At 43.5% G+C, this 22147-nt stretch overlaps 1 protein-coding gene across 2 annotated transcripts in view; it reads right to left on the bottom strand.

Moving 5' to 3' along the window:
• Positions 1-22147, bottom strand: part of RASA1 (RAS p21 protein activator 1) — a 1157575-nt gene that overhangs the window by 1017423 nt on the left and 118005 nt on the right. For both annotated transcript variants that reach the window (XM_078675333.1, XM_078675334.1), the window contains exon 4: positions 2942-3012. In XM_078675333.1, the coding sequence (XP_078531459.1) occupies positions 2942-3012 (71 nt within the window). The remainder of the gene's footprint in view (positions 1-2941; positions 3013-22147) is intronic.

Genomic DNA, 22147 nt, shown 5'->3' with positions numbered 1-22147 from the left:
GAAAGAGCTAAAAAACTGTGTCTTTTGCATCTAGGCCAGTTACGACTTACACATGAGATAGGGAAAAGCTAAGTTCAGCACTCGTTAGCTGTCCAAACTACCTTTTCCATACAACCATACCTAATATTTAATCTGAATCAGTATGAAAATTTTTTGTTAACTCGATTTAGATTAGACATTTTCCACCATCTAATTTCCTTTCCTCAACAGAACGATTGGTCAAGCAATTTATCATTATGCTCGTGCGACACTATTTCTGCACAATCCTCAATCCATATATTGTTGTTCTGTAGATTCTATGAAATCCCACGCAGACACTGGATTGTTCCCATACTGAGATCTATGGGGCTTCGAGCCTGTCGCCCAGCCTTTCTAGCACTCCAATTTTTGGAAAATGAACTCCATGCTAAATCTATAGCTTGTTTTCAGAAATTTTTTATTAATCATCGCCCCAACCTTGGTTAAACGTTGATACATATGTATTTTTTATTTTTGAATCACGATTTCTAAAAAACTTTTTAAATGTTGAATTAAACTAGTGAATGGATTGTTGTATGATTTTCGTTGATTATTACCTTTGAAAAACATGGTTTTAACTGTACTTTTATGTTTTTTCTACAAATTATGGAAACCGAATAAAGATGATTTGATTTGACTCACGCACTTTAGATTGTTTTTTTTCTGTGTCATTTAAAAATCGTAGCATCCAAATGGCTAATGGTTGGTGCATGTCCCACTTAAAAAAAAAAAAGGTTACTCCCCTGGAGTGTTGCAGTTGGAACGAGCAGCTACGCGCACACACTCCTTATGTACAGATGCCCCCCCCCTGCCTTTCTAGGTCAAGCATGAGTGACAACAGGCCTGTAAATTTTGTCAGGGCGCAGTTTTCATGTTTCAACATTGTGTCATTTATTTGCTCAGAACGGCGTCCAACGGCTGCTCCCTCATCCTGTGGAGACAGATTGTAGTGTATCTTCTGCAAATCCTTTGCTCCGGTGGAGTGTGCACTTTACACTGCTCCTAGGGCACAAGCAGAGACCGACTAGTTTTAGGACTTGTGCCCTGCCTAAAAGTAACTATAACACAAAACTAATAAAATACAATTTAACTACACTCAAATGGGTACTTAAATGAACAACACTTTTTAATCTAATGCCAACTGGAATAAACATTACATTAGTCTTTCTTTCTTAACATCTGACATAAAAGCACCAGAAATATATTTTCTCATTGCTAAAAGTCTTATTACACCTGAAAGCAGTGAGGTGTGTTTCTTTACACACAGTTGTTTTCAGTGAACATTTGTAAGTATTTGTGTCTGTAGTTGGCACTTTAGGATTCTAGATATGCAGCAACATGTTGGGGATTACCTAAAACCAGATCATGCTCTTAAAATAACTGCAGCTTTAAGAGGAGTCCGAGACTTGTACACAAATTTGCAAGACAAAGAAGAGATGGATGTTACTTGCCAGTAAGCATCTGTTCTTGGCATGTAGAGCTGTAGATTCACATGCTTTGCATACTCCTCCCATCTAGTGTTGGGTCCGGATGTTTGCAAGTTGTTTTTCTTTGAAGAAATCTTTCCTAGTCACGAGGTAAGGTGACGACTCCTTTTGGTGATAGTGAGCATGGGCATCGTCTCCATTATTAGATTGTTTTCCCGCAAGAGGGTGAGAATGGAGTAAATAAGTGTAGTATATAGATGTCCAGATTATAAATATATATATAAATATATAACAAAGAACTGCAACAACTACAGGTACCTGGGGAGCCGGGTGGGCGCATGTGAATCTACAGCGTCCGTCGTTGCAGCAAGGAGAACTAGAGGCACCTGTGCCTTGCTGAGCCGGCGAGGAATGTGCTGTGATCGCCAACTGGCCTGTCTCCAGGGGCCAGCTCTGGCGGCGGATCGAGTTCAGGGGCATAGAGTTCGGCCCAACATGGGCGCTCGCCTGTGGGTGGGGCCGGTACCAGGTCCAGTACTCCGAGGCAGGCCGGGGCACCTAATCTAGAGACACTGTGCTTGCATCGGAGAAGGGAGTCCAAACTAGGTGCCCCATCCCTCCCCCCTAACATCCTCCACCCTGCCGCCAACTTTCTTTTTCCCCCGTGCCTGCAGCCGGCACTCCCTGGAGAAGCATCACTTCGAGGCCTTCTGATCAGCTTTACTGGGAGATGTAGATAGCTGGAGTTAGCATAAACCAAATTAAATGGATAAATGTGGTAACTATCCGTTTGAAAAGGCAAGCTGGAATGACAGAATAGTGTTCAAAAAATGTATATTCTTTGTGTTCCAAAACAAATGTTTCAAAAGCATTCAAAAGCTTAAAATGCAAAAAGCAAATACTTGTAATTTTAGAGATTTGCGGTTTGCGTGAAAGATTGCTATCAAGAATATTCTTTAATTTTTTTGCAGTGATTAACGGAAGAAGGCAGAGATCCCACAGTGTTCCCGCCAGAGGGTGAAGCACTGTTTCTCAATGCATTACGTAGTACGTAGTAACACTTTTGTCATACCAGGGTGCAATTTAAGGGAACTGGGGGCCAACCAAGGGGAGATAAAACATAATAGTTTCTGAGACATTAAAGATGAGCGCTCTGAATTCTGAAAGCCTAAAAAAAGGGGGGAGGGGGCTGAGGGGCAAGTTTTGATCCGGGTAGTTTAATTTATTTGACACATTTGATGTAAAAGAAACATAAAATATATTGGCTTTATATAAGTATTACTTTTAGAAAATGTCTATCCTGTTTTAAAGATGTTTCTATACCCAGCCAGCGTAAAGGAATATATATTTTTTTTATTTTAACAAAAATCCCAAAATAGATGGAACATGAATTCATAAAAACACAATTTACTACATATTTTGTGATATTAATATGTATGATTAACATTATATATGAAACACATGTATAATTTGTGTTGTAATTTAGTAAACAGTACCTTATCTCATCTGTCTCTGGTACTTTAGTATATGGCAAAATGGCTCGCACTCTCTGTCGATCTTCTACTGGCTAAGAATAAAGAAAAATAGAAAAGACAAAAAAGGATGAGGGTCATAATCAGTTAATTGTAGATGAACACCAACTTTCAGACAGTTAAATAAAAAATAAGCACACAGTGAAACAGCCAGTTATGCAAAAATGGATGCAGGCTACATTCAAAAGCAGAGTGACCAAACCCTGCTGTGTTGCCTCAACATAATTGAAACACAGATCAGATTCTAATTATATTGTGAGCAACAGTCAACACTTTCTACTCAAAATTACACACTTATAGGAGCTTCTATGATTCAAATGTGCATGCCTAATGGGTTAATGCTGGATGAGTCTACAATAAAGGTGGTCCTCAGGGGGTAATAATGGGAACAGACCACCCTCAAACAGCAATAAATAAATGTATGTATGTGTGCATGTATGTAAGGCCTTCATCTCCCACTAATCCTTATACCCTTTACCTTTATTTTGACTTTCATTGACAATTTTCAGTTCTCCTTAATGGTTATTTTTTAGCAAGTTGGGAATAATCTATCACCTCTGGTTTTAAGGAGCTTAATCAGAATCAATATGCGATATAAGGGTCCACTACATCCCCCCCAACCCACCCCCACCCCCAATGACCTGGTTCTGGAGCAGGAGGCATTCTTCTCTGGACCATATTCCCACAGGTGGGATGCCACTCAGAGTCAGTGTTTCGACTAGAGAAGAAAGAGCTTTGCAGAGATCCAAGATGAATATAGGTTTCCCAACACCCAAGATGAACTCTACTACTACCATTTTTTACAGACAAGAATTGCTCCACCTCTGCCTTGGACTTAGCTTAGCACACCAAAACTATTCAAAAAATACAATTGTGGTGTGGCCAAGATGGCGACAGAGTAAGTTTCTTCCTCCCGCTCCACGGCAGACTCAGGAGAAAGCTTGTCCCCAGCCCGTAAATGATCGTGGCACCAGAGGCAGAGGATACCCTAATCATGAAAAGAGAATCAAGATGCAGTGGAGCTATTCACTGGCTTCTGGGTACAGCCGAGACATTAGATCACGTGAGCTGAGCGGAGAGAAGATGTATGCCACCTGCTAGCCGAGATTGGAAATAGGCTGGCCCGGCTTGCACAAAAGCAGAAGCGGACTCTCCCCAGATGTCCCTGCGATTACACAGCAGCCAGGTTTAATTTGAAAGAGACTGAGACCTACCCTGGTGAGTGCACTAAAACAAGCACTACAGCGGGCTAAATTGAGCAGAGTGTCTAGGGAGGTTTAGACCATCCTCGGGAGCACAAAAAACAGCCACATTGGGATGTTAAAGAAGGCCCTCACTTACCACCTAGTGATGACATGCTTCATCATCCCAAGGATGGTCTAAACCTCCCTAGACACTCTTCTTTTGATTATTGACTAATGACCGGGGAACAAGAGTGTCTTATTACTCTCCCTACCTCTCTCCTTGTTGTGTATAAATTGAGCAGAGCCATTATCAGAGGGCAGCCACCCTTTACAGTGCTGGAGGAAGGCTGAGGAGACTTGCGTGCAGGCAGAGGCATGAACTGACTATATAGACAAACTTACCACTGCCTGCTGTAGCCTTCAGTGGCCAGGACAAATACTTCAAGAAAGAGAGCAGCCCGCGTACTGTACCGGCAGGCATACACAAGTGTACACTACATAGGGCCATCCTGTAGACAACACAAAGCCATGATCAACTTTTCTGAGGTGTCACAGACCGGGCCCAGGCCTGAGATTGTTTTCCCCACAAGCACTTCCGGAGTTTAGACCAGCCCGCATTGTGGTCAGCCTTTGTCTAAAATCCACACTCAGAGGAGGAAGTGTGCGTGTGTGTTGGGGGGTGGGGGCATCGGGAAGTCCGGTTGGGATGGGAGGAGGCCCTGCAGTGGTCCAAATTTAATGAGCATCCATAATGTAACGTCGCCCACTAAATAACATTCAGAGACCAAGCATTAGGGGTTAGGATCAAGACTGAAGAAAAGTGATCTGGAATAAGTCGACACCAGCAGCATTCCACCATCCCTATTCTTATAGTTATAGCCATTACAACACAACTGCACCCTGAAGACCAGCTTTATAGAGAGGGGATGTGTGTGAGCCTCCAGCTGCAAGAGCACGCGCGAGGTCAGCCTTGCTGATCATCTCAAGAAATTATGGCCTCCCACAAGCACAATAAAGACTCTAATCTCAAAGATAAGGCGGACAATGAAAAACAGGAAATGCACATGGAGGAGTTTGCTGATGGAGGAGATAGTCGCAACCCCTTCCCACAAAGACTACCACAGGGCTCTGCTCACCAAAACTTTTATGTAGGATCCATTTCTGACAGGACATTGCTTGCCTATGGGAAGATACTTCAAAACATCTTAAAGATATGCAATGAGACATGCATGAATTGGGACGAAGGTATCCTCACTGGAAGGTGACGCAGCAGGATTTGACTTATTTCAGAGCGAAATTCTGGAACTCGTGGACCAGAACATGGACCTTCAGGTCCACCTGGAGGATCTTAAAGACAGGTCACATTGATCTAACATAAGGATACGAGGCACACCCTGTGACGGAGAAAAATACATTGAAGGCTACAATAAATGCCCCTTTCATCACATACTACCCAAGACATATAGCTCAAAACAGAAGGGAGAACATTTCCCTTGTTTTTATTCAGGGAAGAATCTGGTACACACTGCTAGACACCATCATACTCTGCTGTTTGTAGAAGACATTATTCGAGTCAGGGAGGGAGGGTGTACCTGTCCATTTACTCCCATCAAACTCCATGTAGTTTACATTGAAGGTCAAAGATAAAGTTCTGAGGTTTAATCAAAGGGTCAAATGCCCTGGCTAAAAGGCTTTCTGTGACCGTGTGTATTTCCGGAGGTGGAGGCCCCATGATTCCTGGCAACGTGCAACAGATTCCTGCTGGGCGTGTATCTATTCCTACGCGGAACATTCTAACTTACCGCGCACTCCGGTGCTGACAAAACGTATGCGGGACTACAAATAAATGCGGAGGTTTATGCCCATATAACGTTTTGAAGATTCTTATCTCTACTCGAGGGAATTAATACGCCGGACCGATGGTGGTCTAATGTTCTAAATGTGGTATTGACTTAATCAGAGATTTTGGTAATCCTAGTATCAGTCAACAGATCTGCTCTGGATTTTCAGATTTTAATATTATTTTTGGGAATAATATTGCGTTTTCCTGAAGAAGGTGTTGGCTGCACATTTATTGCCCACCGAAACGTGTCGATGCTTCCATAAGAGGAAATTGCATTAAGTCTGAGGAGACAATTACACTGAATGGAAAAGTTGGAATTATAACCCCAACGCTTTGAATTGATCTATGTCTGACTAATGTAGAGCCTCTTTAAAATAGGAATAAATTTTTCCTTGTTCTATTCCCAATTTGTTTTAATTTGTTTTTAATTGTGTTGTCCTTGAAGTATATGGAATGTGAATTTTTGCCTAATATAATTGTTTTTAACATTTTTGCATCTATTAGACAAGGAGTATACAAATTAGATAGAACATTTTGTATGGTGTGCTCCTATTGGTTTTAATGAATTTCTGACTAAATCTGTATTTTTACTTCTTATCTTTTTCATTTGTTTGATTACATTTCCTCTTTGTTCATTCTTCATACGACTGGTGTGCAAAGGATATACGAGGTAAATTGGTGCATTGTGTGTATGATACTTACCCAAAGGGGACTTCTTTTAAGACTTGGTCTAAAAGGCTTTCTCTGCATAACATGCTAAGGGGCTCTTCCTGCAACATATGTGTATTGCAGGAGACTCGCCTTTTGAAGCAAGACATTAGTCGCAAATAATCCCTAACAACAGTAATTCTCAATACAGTTTTTTTCCTAGGGCTTCAGTTTAAATGGAAATAAATTCAGGGGGAAGGTTCTGAGCTCTCCTACTGAAATTCCAGGGCACTTACTGACGAATCGAGTCTCCATGACTAAGTACAATTTTACTCCGGGCTTCATTCATAACGCAGAAGAGAAGCAAAAAAAACTTACATACATGTACTCTCTCAAATCATGACCTCCTCAGATTCTGAGATACTTGGGGGGGCGGGTGGGACATTAAAATAGTGATACTTTGATCGCTCGGCATACAGGGTGAGTCAGACGGGGGTGGGAGGGGGGATGGCTGTTCAGGCAGGGATAAAATGGCTGCGCGGCTTAGGCCTTGCGGACAACTGGGGGTCACGCCCCTCCATAGGGAGGCACTATATGTTTTTTGCTGAGTCTTCAGATCTATTCATTATTTTCTCTGAGCAGTGCAGGTCGTGGCTCATACGGGAAAAAGAGATGGGGCTATCAGCGTTGTCTGATCACTCTCCAATTCTTCTTATGCTCCAGACTCAATAGCAATTGTATCGTGGTCGAGCCTGGTGATTGAATAGCCTCATGAAGAAAAATAAAAGTGTTACTTACCTGTACCTCTTGTTCTACAGTATTGGTATCTTTCATAGATTCACAAGCTTGAATCATCCCATCATCAAGGTGGGAGTCCCACAGTATACTCTAAAGCAGTAGCAGTAATTAACATAGCGTCCAATTGCAAAATATGAACTTAATATCTTATCTACCTAATTTAAAAAGACCCAAACTCCAGCCAATCAGATGACAGCACCCTTAGAACACTCACAACATAGGTATCTTCCCTCAGATTTCTGAGCACTAGTAGGAACATTTACAATGTGCCAAGAAGGGAAGTTGCAAGTGAATCTATGAACGATACAAATACTGAAGAACAAGAGTTCCATGTAAGCAACAAGTTTTTTCTCTAGTACTGGAGTATATTTCAAAGATTCACATGCTTGAATCAGCATAGCTAGCAGTAAAGTACATGCATAACAAAATAAGACATAAATATTCTACTGACCTTCGGGGGCACTTTGGAGCAAACTGGTAGTGTGTCTGGTTCCCCGCCGCCGCAGGCAAAACGCGGCCGCCGGGTTGAACTACACTACCCAGGATCCCCTGGGACGCCGACCTCCGTGGTCCCCGGACTTCCGCGCCTGGAGGCGCTTAAATTCCAGCTGTCCCTCCGGTGGAGCGGGGCATTCTACTGACCTTCGGGGGCACTTTGGAGCAAACTGGTAGTGTGTCTGGTTCCCCGCCGCCGCAGGCAAAACGCGGCCGCCGGGTTGAACTACACTACCCAGGATCCCCTGGGACGCCGACCTCCGTGGTCCCCGGACTTCCGCGCCTGGAGGCGCTTAAATTCCAGCTGTCCCTCCGGTGGAGCGGGGCATTCTACTGACCTTCGGGGGCACTTTGGAGCAAACTGGTAGTGTGTCTGGTTCCCCGCCGCCGCAGGCAAAACGCGGCCGCCGGGTTGAACTACACTACCCAGGATCCCCTGGGACGCCGACCTCCGTGGTCCCCGGACTTCCGCGCCTGGAGGCGCTTAAATTCCAGCTGTCCCTCCCGCGTCGCGGGAGCGCGCGGGGTCGCGCCGGGCTAAGCCCGGGCAAAGGGCGGGCCCTCTGTGGCCCTCAGAGGTCTGAGGAGGACGGGACGGGGCCACTCCCTTTATATTTACCCGTTCATTACGACTTGAAGGTACTGTTCTTTGGTCCACCGGCCTTTTCTCATTTGGGAACTGTGGGTACTGCTATCTTTTCCGGGACTATTTGCTATTATTATTCGTTTAACTATTGTGTTTGTTATGTGTCATTGACACCTGCATCTGCAGCCCTGCGCAACTACCCAAACCGTAGAACAGGGGTTAGTATTTGCCAGCATGTCCCCAAGAGGCACCCGCAGCAAAACTGCTGCCGCTGTGACTGGCCCCATTGACCTTTTTATATTTAAGGCCAATGATGCCATTAATCAGGGCATTAACCTATTAGAACGCAGGGTATCACAAGACCTGGCGCATGCCAGACGTTCCTCGCTTGGCCTCATTGCTACCGCCACTACACCTGCACAAACTATGCCTAACAACATCAGACCCCTACTTGATGTTTGTGCTGACATACACACAATTCCCAGTGAGGTTAATCTCTCAGCCTCCATTCCTCTGTTAGACACAGACACCGACACCAGCACAGACCTGGAAAAAACGCCTGATTTACTAATTAACCCCTCTCCCAAAGCAAAACCTGCTGATAACACCAGGCATGTTAGAGGTAGGCGTGAGGGGGCAGTTCAAAAACTGAAGTTACACGCACCCAAGCCCCGGGTCACCACGACCAGGAAACATGGCCGGGCACAAAGGAAACCTGGGAAAAATACCAACTTTGTCCCTGACAACAATCAAAATGCGACTAAGGTCATGGTAATTCCCCAGAGGGATGATAGTGAAACTGTACAGCAGGGTAGAACAACAAACACTAATGGAAACATAGACAAATCATATGACCCCCTGTTGGAAAGACTGGGGGATTTATTAAGTATTTACTTATCCCCAATCGAAAACAGGCTTGCTCGATTAGAAAAACAGCTAGACGAATTGAGCAACCCTCTTAAGACTTTCCTAAAGGGAGGCCCTGCAGCTAGCACAAAAAATAGTAACCCTACCAATATAGCAGGTCCCAAAACAACTTTATTACAAGTACCCCCAGCTGCCCCAAATAATGTAGATAAAGTCGCACCTGCTCCGGCCAATGGCCCAATTACTAAACAAAAAACACCAATACCCCATACTTATAGCAAATCTACAGACAAAAGGAAGGATCCTGGCACCAAAACCACCACGAATATTACACTCCCAATTGCGAGCACCACAGGTCACCCTTCAGTTTCAACAAGCAATCCTATCCTGACCCAACCCACCCCAAAAACATCCAGACAAGTTCCTGCCCGCATTAATCTCCCCCCGGAATGCGGTGCATACGTACTAGTGTTAGTAAACGTTACCAAACTAAGAGAGGATCAGGATGAAAATCCCACATCACTCAAAAATAAAACCCTGCACTGGCTAATTACCAACTGCAATTACCCGATTGATGGTGCAAGGGAGATTATTAACACACAGAGGGTGGGTTGGATTGGACCACTCAGGAAAAAATTTGAGGGTGACTGTGTCACTATTAGTTTTAGAAAACCATACTGGGCAGAGAAGACATTAGCTAACGCCCCTTCACCATCGCTACGGGAATTTAACACCACGCTCCTTCCCTTGGGATATTTTTACCGACACCTGATACCCCCAGAACAAGCTACGGTTAACTTTCCCAACAACTTCCCCACTAACTCACACCCAGAGATGAATTTTGGTGCAAGGGTCAAATCACCCCTTTTTGCCCAAAACCAGAACTTAAATGTCGCCTTTCCCAATAACCTCAATTGGCACCCACAACCCCCAATGCCAATCCTTACCCCCAACCATCCGCAGTACTTTCAAGCCCCAACTATGCACTTGAGCAATCATAGGGATAGGTCCTACTTAACCCCCAACCCATTCCAGTTTGCACAGATGACACAAGCTAGGCCAATGTATAATATCCCAACTTTCAATCGGTTCGACTATCTACCATCATTAGACGAACAGGATTGACTGACTACACCCCTAAATAAAGAATTAAGCAACAATGTAAAAGCATGTAACCAAGAGGATGCCACAATTATAATTTCACCAGCATTGCTCCATGTTAAAACGGCAGTTCCAGAAATTATATTGTTGGATAACATTCCAGCCATTTTAAACGAACCAACTATTCATGATAATGGCAATACTAGACGCACAATTATTAATCAGGGGTTCAAACACGGCCTATCAATATTAAGCTGGAATGTCGCAGGTCTAGAATCTAAGCTCTCTGACCCTGCATGGACCGAACTAATTAATGACATAGACATACTTATGTTCCAAGAGACTTGGGCTGTTGATAACCTGCATATTGAAGGCTACCACTGCTTCAGCCTGACATCTCCAAAACCTAGTTTTGGCCGAGCGGTGGGTGGACTCTTCACGGGGATTAGAATTTTGGCAGGCGGTATAATTAATGTTTTGAAGTTGGATAATTTTGCAAATTCCAACATTCAAATTCTGGAATATAAACTGAAATCAAAGACCACAATTTATTTAATTAATTTTTACAACAATGATTTTAATGGTGTACCGAACAAAAATTTTGTTGCTTTATCTAAGGTTTTAAACATGATTGATTGTTCTCTGTCAGTAGACACTAAGACTAGTATCCTGATCGGGGGAGATTTTAATGTGAAACTTATAGATAACTATGGATCTACTAATTTTGATCACTGTAATGACCGCAGGGGTTTGGAACTGATTAGCATACTCTCTGATTTTAATCTTGCTGATGTAATGAGTGTAGGGTATGATATGAATTTTCCCTATGCCCCTACGTTTAAGGGCAGGGATAACGGTTCAATTATCGACTACATTTTTACATCGCCTGCGCTAATGGACTGTTTAATCAAATCCACTGTGGTGCAAACGTCTTTCAGCGATCATAATCCTCTGTTTGCTATTTTTAACCTCGCACCCAGTCCGATTCTTATGAACTTAAATGGAGCAAGGGATATTACACCCTCAATTGACGGCCTTCGCCTTAAATGGAGAGGAATTGATTGTGGGGCCATCATAGATACGATTCGGGAGGCACATCCGGATTTATTGAAACGCCTCTCCTCCCCAAGTACAAATAATGAAGAACTGATTATTGATTTTGAAGCTTTATGCACCAATATAAAAAATCTCTTGTCAGTCCCACTCTCTGCTGTCCACAAAGAGCCACGGTGGTTTGACACATCCTGCTCCGTGGCCAATAGAGAGCTAAGAAAGGCTCTCTCTGCCAATCCCAGGTGTAAGGATGTTGTTCGAGCCGCCAGGAAAAATTATAAAGATAAAACATCGAAAAGGAAGGCAGATTTGCTCTGTGATCACTGGGATAAGCTGGTTATCAGCGCCAATCTGGGTGGCAGCGGCCCTTTTTGGACGGCAGTTAGGAGAACGAGGGAAATGGGCCAAGAGCTTACAAAAATTAGCTGCAATATAAGCAGCTCAGCCTGGGAGACCCATTTTTCTAATATTTATGCCGCCCCCTTTGATGAGCAACCTCTCCCTAATCTGAACCAAATAGAAGGCTTAGAGATTTCGGACTTAGAAGTCAGGAAAGCTATCAAAGAAAGCCTAGGTAATAAGGCTCCTGGGCCGGACGGCCTCCCTATTGATATTATCAAATTTAATGTTGATCTTTGGACACCAATACTTTTAAACATTTTTAACAGTCTACCACATGTAGCCATGCCCGCCACCTGGACTACAAGTATTATTGTCCCCATCTACAAAAAGGGAGACAGATCTGACCCAGTAAACTATCGTCCTATCTCCCTCCTGGATAATACTCTAAAAATATTAGGACGAATAATCTATAACAGGGTACTGGAATGGGCGTCTGATTCTGATCTTTTAGACCCCTGCCAGATGGGGTTTAGGAGTGGGGTAGGAACTGTCGAGCAATGCCTAAACTTAAAACTGATAATAGATAAATACTGCATTGCTCGCTCATCCCCCGTTTACCTAGCTTTTATGGATCTTTCATCCGCATTCGATCTTGTGAACAGATCCAAGCTATGGTTAACCCTCCTGTCAAACGGTCTCGATGCCGCTCTTGTTTACTTCTTAGCCTATCTCCACACTGACTCGAAAGCTCGGGTACGTGTTGGGATGGGCGGAGAGGTGTCGGGAGCCATCAAGATAGGGAGGGGGGTGAGACAGGGGTGCGTTTTAGCACCCCTGCTGTTTATTATCTATATTAATGGCTTGTCCAACTGTCTAAAGAAAGCTACCCCTGATGTCCCAACTATTTTAGGAAATCCCTTGCCCGCACTTTTATATGCAGACGACGCTGTCCTTATGGCACGTACACCTAATGCTCTACGTCTGCTTGTACATAGTTTTGTAAATTTTATGGAGGGACTGGATTTGAAAGTTAATTTTAAAAAGTCTTTTATCATGTCCTGTGGGCCGGGCAAAAGGAAACTCGGTACTATCCAAATTGGAACAGATAAACTGGAATCTGTCCATAAGTTCCCTTATCTGGGGTTGGTTTTCGCTGCGAACGGCTCTTGGAGTGGGCATGTGGCCCACGCCACGAGCAAGTTCTCGAAAGCCAACAACTCTGTCCTGAGTCTCCCCCGCCCAAAGAAAATCGGTGCCACTAAAGCTATTGTTAAAATTTTTAAACTACAGTGTTCCCCTGTTGCTACGTATGGAGCCGAAGTGTGGGGATTGGCCAGCAGCATTGGTATTCAAAGAGAGGAAAACCGTTTCTGCAGGAAATTGTTGGGAGCACCAATTTCCTCTTCCAATTTTATCTGTCATAACGAACTTAACCTCCCTTTTATAAACGACTTTATTAAAGCAAGACCAGCACTCTTCTGGATCAGAATCTGGAGGAATGAGGCTGCTGCCCTTACGCAAAACATCATTAGGGATTGCCTTAATAGTGAAAACGGCATGCAGATCCCCTGGTTTAAAGAAGTTTTTAAAATATTTAATGAAATTGGTAGAGGTATTCTGTTTACTGAGCCAACGGTTATTGAATCAAAGGACAAATATGAGGTCCAAAAGGCACTGTATGCACTTTACCGTAATGAACGGCTTGGAATTGAATTACAGAAATCAGGGGTTAAAAAATACATCGGTAATGGTCTTTGTATGCAAATCATGCCACCCTATTTATCACTGCCTATGTCAAATTGGGAACGATCTCTACTATTTCGTCTAAGGGCAGGAACTGTGAAATTTTTGCTTTCTTTTCCTCTGGGGTATCAACACCATACTGATTTTACCCCCTGCCCTTGTGACGGTATAAGTACTCAAGACGATTTGCACTTTTTGTTTTTTTGCAAATTTTATTTGAGATATACCAAATGGCTTTTAACCCCATATTTTAGAAAACTTAGACCTCTCACACTTCAGGATTCCTATTTGCTGCTGCTCACCCTGGACAATGATGAAGTGACATTTCGCACTAGCACTTTTCTAAGACTAGCCATACGTGCACGCAAGACTATGGAAAGTCCTTGAAATCAGATTTAGTCAAAAATACTACTGCTAAAACCTTTTAACTTAATGAAATTTATTGTCTAATTGCTGTATGATTTGCTTTGTTATTATGAAATGTAAATTATTTAACTGTTTTGTATTATGTGAATGTATATGTTCTTTGATGTGTTCGGTACTTTTATGAATTTTTACAAATTCGAATAAAGGTCTTTTGAAACTGAAACTGACATAAATACAGCAGTGCGTGCTGGATATAACAGAATTTGTGATACCAGGCTCACCTTATTGGAAAAATGCTGAAGTACCACTTAACCAACGGCTGTCATTGCTCTGTGCCAAATCTAGGCAGTAATATTGGGTGAAAGTGTGCCTGCTATTCCAGGTTACAGGATGAGATGGCATATACTTTTGCACTCCGGCAAAGAAAGCTGCTGTTGTAGAGACTGCTCTTCTAGAGTGCACCTTAGCTTTGTGATTTAAAGGCCTTAGAATGGCAGAAATGAATGGCTGTTGCAATCCATATTGCTATGGTCAGTTTGGAAAGTGGACCTCCTTTGTTATTGTTTCCATAAGTCACAAAACGTTGGTCTTTGGGACATAGATGATTTGTGCGATGTAAGCAGAACTTTAAGCATCTTTTTACATTGTGTGTGTGTGTAGAGCTGTCTCTGCTGGTGTTTGAGGATTCAGAAAGAAACTCTTCAGAATTATGGGTTGGTTGAGATGGAAATCTGTAGAAAACTTAGTTTTGAATTTAGGATTGGTTCAGAGAATCACCATGCTATCTTTGAATTGTAAGAAAAGGTTCCTTTATTGTGAATACCTGGAGTTCACTCACTCCTCTTGCAGAAGTAAGAGCTAACAGTAAAGCCACCTTCCATGTGAGAAATTTGAGTTCTGCCCAGTGAATAGGTTCAAAAGGGCCTTTCATCAATTGGGATAGCATTGTATTGAGTTGCAATGTTGGTGGTGGCGACTTTATTGGGGGAAATGCCCTGAAAAATCCTTTAAGAAATTGGAGGATTAGTCTGTTAGACCACAGGGAAGGAGATCCTAAAGTTATTCTATACCTAGAAATAGCAGTTACGTGCACTTTAATAGAAGAGTGCACCAGACTGGATGTGGCTAAAGATCGGATATAATCTAACACCAATTCTGGAAGTGATGAGATAGGATGAACATTAGAATTCTCACACTATATACAGAAACACTTTCAGTTCAAGTGATATGTTTTGTTGGTAGCGCCCGCTCTGGCTTTTACGAGGATAGTCCTACAGTCCTCTGGAATATCTAGGTGTTGAGCTCATGGTGTTCAGAAGCCAGGCAGATAAGTGCAGAGAAATCTGGTCTGGATGAAGGACCTGCTTCTTGTTCATTGACAGTAAGCCCATCTGGGGTTTCAACTGGATGTGGCTGTCCTCTGACAACAGTAGAAGTTCTGTAAACCAGTGTTGTCTGGGCATCATGGAGTAATGAGTATTAGCAGCACAGTTCCCTTTTCATTTTCCGTAGAATCCTGGGAATAAGAGGGATCAGGGAAAAGCATATGCATTGATCCCTGATCATCTTCTCAAGAATGCATCCACCCAGGATCATTTTGGAGAGTATAGCTTACGGAGAACTGGCATTTCGTGAGGTCTTAAAATGCGAATAGATACAGTTTTGGCTTGTCCCATCAATGGGACATGGCGAACAGAATGAATTGGTTCAGGTCCCATTTGTGACAACTCTGGGTTGTTCTGCTCAAGGTATCTTCCAGATAGCGGTTTAACCCCGGCAGATGTTCTGCTCTTATGGTCACTTGATGAGCTAATGCCCACTTCCATATGTCCTGCACTTCCTGTGGTAGGACCGGAGATCTTGTACCCATTTGTTTGTCGAGGTAATGCATACTGGTTGTGTTGTCCGTTCTTATCAACAGTGATGATCCCTATATCCTTGGTAAGATAGCTTGGAGAGACAGTAGGATCGCTCTGAGCTCTAAAAAGTTGATATGCAACTTTGACTGTGCTATACTCCATTTGCCCTGTATTTGAAGATCTTCTTAGTGAGCTCCCGACCATTCTAGCGAAGTGTCTGTTGGAATGACTTATTACGAAAGGGGAGGAAGGAACGTCAATCCTGATGAGATATTGACGGAACTTATCCACCAAGGAAGAGCTGATTTCATTACTGGTGTGATCTTGATGCTTTTCGAATTGCCTTTCCACTTGAATCCATTGTAAATCTAGTACTTAGAAAGGTCTCATTTTCAGATGCGCATGAGGTCCCGCAACAATGGCAGATGACATCATGCCAAGAAGAGAATTGAAGAGGTTAACTCAAGCACACTTTCTTTTTGAAAGACTGCGAGCCAGCGCAGTTTCTTTTGTCTGTAGACAAGAATGCCTTGTCCAGTAATGTGTCTAAAATGGCTCCTAGAAAATGAATCCTCGTTGAAGGAGATAGCATAGATTTTTGATAGTTCACTGTGAGCCCCAGTCCGAACCTTTGTAGGCATGTTGTCGTACCCATTGATGCCTGACGAAAGGAAGGTGCCTTCATCAGCCAGTCATCAAGGTAGGCAGGCTGCAACTGAGGACGAGTCATTTTGTAAATATCCGAGGAGCGGATCGGAGACCAAAAGGGAGCATCTTGAATTGGTAATGAGTGACTGCTACTCTGAAAAGGAGGAATTTGCAATGCCTGGGATGGATCGGAATATGGAAGTAGGCATCCTGGAGATCGAGGCTGGTCAGGAAATCTCCGTGATTGAGGTGATGCAGGATCTCCTGGTGGGTGATCATACAAAAATATTACTTTTTTGGGTACTTGTTGAGCTTCCGGAGGTCCAGAATGGGGTACCACTCCCCTGATTTCTTCATTACTTGGCAGAAACTAGATTAGAAACCCATTCCTTTGAGTGTGGAACCTCTACTAAGGCGCTCATGGCTAACATCTCCCCGCCGCCTTCGACACAATCTGCCACCACACACTACGTACGTGCCTCCAAGACGCAGGGATCCGGGAGAAGGCCTTGGACTGGACCACCTCCTTCCTCTCCGTTAGAACTCAGAGTCCGCCTCCCCCCGTGTGGTAAATAAATAATTTATTACCGGATCTATTTTTCAGAATAATCAATAAACAGGTAGCTCAATAAATAAGAGTCAAGATTCGAGGTAGCTGGAGTTTACAGGCTTTAATCAGGCATAAAGGACAGGAACAGGACAGCCTGCATGGGAATAGGATGGCAGCTGCCGGGGGCAGGAATAAGGCATAAGGGATGACTAGCAACTTTTTAACCACTTGGCTGCTAAGGGGTGTGTGCGAGGTCCATTGACTTTCCATTGAAATCAATGGAAAGTCCATGACGAGTTACCCTTGTCATTAGCGCTGAAGGGGTTAATATGGGTGCACAATATATATAGTTAAACAAAATACATTACATTCAATACAGTAGGCGTAGCAGTAGGCGGGGTTCGTAGCAGTCGCGAAAGATAAGGGCAAAAAGTGGGTGTAACAAGAGGCGTGTACAGGGCGTATACATAGACATGTGATGAAAACGTAACAGAATATGTCATAAACAGGGCGGAATCATGGAGGGGGCTACCTGAGCAGCTGGGACCTTTAGCCTAGTGGTGCGCGCAAACTGGCAATGACGTGTTACCAGGGAGAACTGGGGGCTATGACTTCTGCGCTAGAAGAGGAGACTAAAGTCTGGAGTGTCAGAGCGACATGTACCCAGGCATATCTAGTATCTGGTGTTTAGAGTACATGTTGATAGAATCCAAAAGTTATCAGGGCAAAGGCTAATAGACATTAAGACTGGTGCATGCATAATTCTACATGTAGTTCGTGTGCGAGGAATATTCTATGAATATTAATACAGTATTTCTCTTTCATGGAGACATAAAGGCTAGACCATGACGGAAACTATTGATGCGATTCAGTAGCTTAGGAATGCAGAGAAGGAGGGCTGGACTGATAACTAGAAACATAACATACTCTTGGCAGACTGGGAGACAGAGCCAGGCCGGGCCGGGCACTACGAGGCAAGAAGTAAGTGAAAGGTCAGGGATACAGGTGGGGGCTGTATCGCTCCTCGGAGAGGGTTCAGGAGACAGGAGCTGAATCTGAGTCCGGGCCCTTTTGAGGCCTAGAAACGGGGACAATTCAATGAATTAACGTGCATACTGTGAAGTGTGGCAACGTAGTTTTACATAGGCCTGATATTTGTTGCTTTCACGAGAACTGGAAACTGGCATACTAGAGATGGACACAACTGTAATTGCGTCTTTAATCGATCAGAGAGGAATACATATGCATATCGATCATGCACATATAACATAGGATGGGGAACACGTAGGCACATACGACATGGCAAAATTTACTTTTCCACATTCCCTCCTTGTGCCCTACGTTTCCATCAGGAAACATCAATATTCATGATACCATCTATCATTTCATATAGCATCATTTGCTCGTCTCGAATTGTCTTGGAACGGGATTTAGGACTAGGAATACAAGAGGTAGCACAAATGCCGCAAATCGCAGGGCCACATTGTATACAGAGGCAGCAACTGAATATGATCATTACTGCAATACCTAGAAATGACAATACTTTCCATCCCCAGGCAGATATGATACTCCAGAGCCAACCGGACCATGTCCAGGTGCCTGGATTCTGGTGTAACTGATGGGCAATTTTATGAAGTCTGGTTATAGCTGAATAAACAGACGGCGCGTTATTAGGAATGAAAATGCAGCAACTAGATCCGATGACTCTACATGCTCCTCCTCTATCGGCCAGTATGACGTCAAGAACGAGACGATTTTGGAGCACGACAAATCTCATAGCAGATTGCTCTTCAGTTAAGTTACCTAGAGCAGAAGTAGTCTCATTCACTACTGCTTCAAGGGTTCTGGTTAACCTACGTATTAGCTTACTATTCTGGACAGGTCCTATAAAGAAGAAGAAACCTTTATTGAAGTCTTGATATTGTTCTAGAGTAGTTTCAGTTTGATCGACAATTGGGGACTCGATCTCTCTTCTATGTCTGACGTGTACTAGATGTGTGTTTCTGTGATAATCAGATGGGGCTAGAAAAACTGGTGGCAGTAGGAAGGCAATGTAACATGTTCCATCCCAATCGAGGGGCAGACGAACATATGCGGTCTGACCACAAATAAAATAAGAATGACGTGAGGCTTTGAAAATAGATTTCCCACTGTCACTGTACTCGACAGTAGTAGTACAATCACTATGTCCTACATGTGCGGAACCATTCTTTCTGACACATAATTCGCCTTTGACTGGTAGTACTGAAATAGCAGGCAAATCTGGAGTAGTATCAGACTGAACATTCAGGACCATAAAATTCGAAGAATAATTACCTAAATTATAAACTTCATTTTCTAAATCTAACCCTGTTCTATGGGGGAGACCTTGCTTGTCTGGAAAACATGTTCGATTCAGAAGGGACATATCATTGGAGGATGACGTTAAAGTGGACCATGCTCCACACGAACCATTATGTGAAAACGGATAAGGAAAGAGTGGCAGAACTCCCTTCGGTGTCTGGAAAGGGGGAAGTCGACCACACACCCAACAATTAGTGGCATTGCTGGTCTGGTGTGAATAGTGTAACATTCTAATGAATGTATTATTTCGCATAGCAAGACGATAGGATAGCTCGTGAGGAGGCAGATCACTAAATGTGTGCTCTACTGTAGCATTAGAAAACTTATTTACATGAGAAATTGGAAAACATAAATGTAATGCATAACTTGTGCAGGTAACCATTAAACTCACATATAATAGAAAACTTAAAATAATGATACATTTGATAGAGTTTTGACTAACTCTCTCACTATGGGGTTCTATCTCATACATGTCAGAAACCTGTCTAACCGTTTCACCCGAGAGGGACTTAGACAATTAAACTGGCTGACTTATTTTACTAGACCGGAGTTTCAATTTATACTCCTGCTGCGGAGTTTTCTCTAACAGAGGAACTTTACGTTCAGAATTGAGTTCAGAGTCTCTTTTTAGGCAGTCTTTAAATTTTTGGCAGTCCTTTGCAAATGTTTTTTCACGAATTCCATGGAATTTCTTGATATGGGACAGATGGACCCAGCCTTTTCTTCCTTCTAGCTTGGCCGCCGTCCTCGTGGTTAACAAGACTAGACGTGGCTCCTTCCAGCGGGGCTCCAATGGACTTGAACGATCAAAGTTCCTGACCAACACGAGGTCGCCTGGAATGACCTCATGCGGTTTCACTTCAGTATTGTCTGGGAATGCAGCGGCAACCTGTGAACGACAAGAGTGTAGGGCAGACATCAAGGAAGCTAGGTAATCTGTCAGCATATTACTGGAAACATCTGTAATACTGCGGGGTCTAGGTGTACCCCACATATTTGGGGGGCGGCCGAATACGACCTCATACGGAGACAGACCTGATCTGGAGTGTGCAACCATTCGCATATAAAATAATGCAACTGGCAGGGCAACTAGCCAGTCTACACCTTTCTCTTTACATATTTTGGCAATGCGGATTTTCAGGGTTTGATTATGTCTCTCTACGAGACCGGCTGCTTCAGGATGGCGCACACAATGGAACTTCCACTGGTACCCTAACAGAAGGGAAACATGTTTCATTAACTCAGATGAGAATGGCTGGCCGTTATCAGAATACACGACCCTAGGGAGTCCATAGCGGGGAAAGAATTCACGAACCAACTGCCTGGCAGTGGTCGCGGCTGTGTAATCTGGAACTGGATATGCTTCTGTCCACCTGGACAAAGCGCATACAACTACTTGAAACCTCGACATCGCTCCATCTGAATATAATCCATCTGGAGGACTTCAAAAGGGTGGTCAGGAGGTTGGAATCCCCCTTGTTCCACCGGGACGCTTTTACCTGGATTGAACTGGCAACATATCATACAAGTACGGACTTTCTGCTTGGCTGCAGCTCGTAAATGCTTGTTGAACCAAAGGTTCTGAATACTGTCTAACATAGCTTTTTCTCCTAGATGTGCTGGACTATGTGCGGTATTGATAATGACTTGAACCATAGAGTCGGGGAGAAACCATGTGGCTTTTCCCTTCGTCACCCATCCCTGATCTGTCTGGACCCCTCCTTGTTCGGACCATTTCTTGATTTCTTCGGAAGTAGCATGTAACTGTATGTCTATGACATCTTGTGTAGGGTCCTTAACTGTCATACAAGTAGTCGGATCTGGAGTTAATGTCTGTGTCGTGTTAACTGGAATGTCTGGAGTCTGAGCTGTAAGCTTGGCTGTTCGATCTGCTAGATCGTTACCTTGGGAAATGATGTCAGTAACTTTCGTATGTGCCTTGCACTTCATGATAGCAATAGCTGTCGGTAAATGTATTGCATCTAACAGAGCTTGAATGAGGAGACCATGCTGAATCTTGGTTCTATGAGAAGTCATGAAACCTCTCTCCTGCCAGAGCACTCCGAAGTCGTGTACAACTCCGAATGCATAACGTGAATCTGTATATATGTTTACTTTCAGGTTCTTGGCACGTATGCAGGCTTGGGTCAGAGCGACTAGCTCTGCTGCTTGAGCAGACAGGGTGTCAATACGATGTGTTTCTATAACTTCGGTTTCAGTAGTCACTGCATACGCGGCTACTAGATCTCCTGTACTTGCTCTCATACATGAACCATCCACATAAAGTGTCAGGTCGGGGTTAGGTAATGGAATATCTGTCAGGTCTTGTCTTGGCTTTGTCATAGTGTTAACTACTTCCACACAGTCATGTGTGGCAGGATTTGAAGTAACTGACGGCAACAATGTAGCAGGATTTAGAATGTTGCAACGTCTGATTTCTATGTGTGGCTGGAACAGTGTAAATTCGTAACCTGTTAAACGTGCAATTGTCAGGTGCTGAGTCTGTGTTCGGTTTAAAAGAACTTCCACGGAGTGTGGAACTTGTACTGTCAGGGAGTGTCCTAACACTATGGAATCACTTTGTCTTATAGCTAGAGCTGTGGCTGCAACTGACTTGAGGCACGCAGGCAGAGCCTGGGCTACTGGATCTAATGTGCTCGAAAAATAAGCACAGGGCTTGTACTGTCCGGCTTGATCTTGTGTGAGAACAGATAATGCAGTACCATCACGTTCTGTGACAAAAA

This window comes from Lissotriton helveticus, chromosome 2_1 (genome assembly GCF_964261635.1).
Source record: "Lissotriton helveticus chromosome 2_1, aLisHel1.1, whole genome shotgun sequence".
Classification (NCBI taxonomy): Eukaryota; Metazoa; Chordata; class Amphibia; order Caudata; family Salamandridae; genus Lissotriton; species Lissotriton helveticus.
The sequence above is the reverse complement of the archived record's forward strand: the minus strand, read 5'-3'. Positions and strand labels throughout refer to the sequence as shown.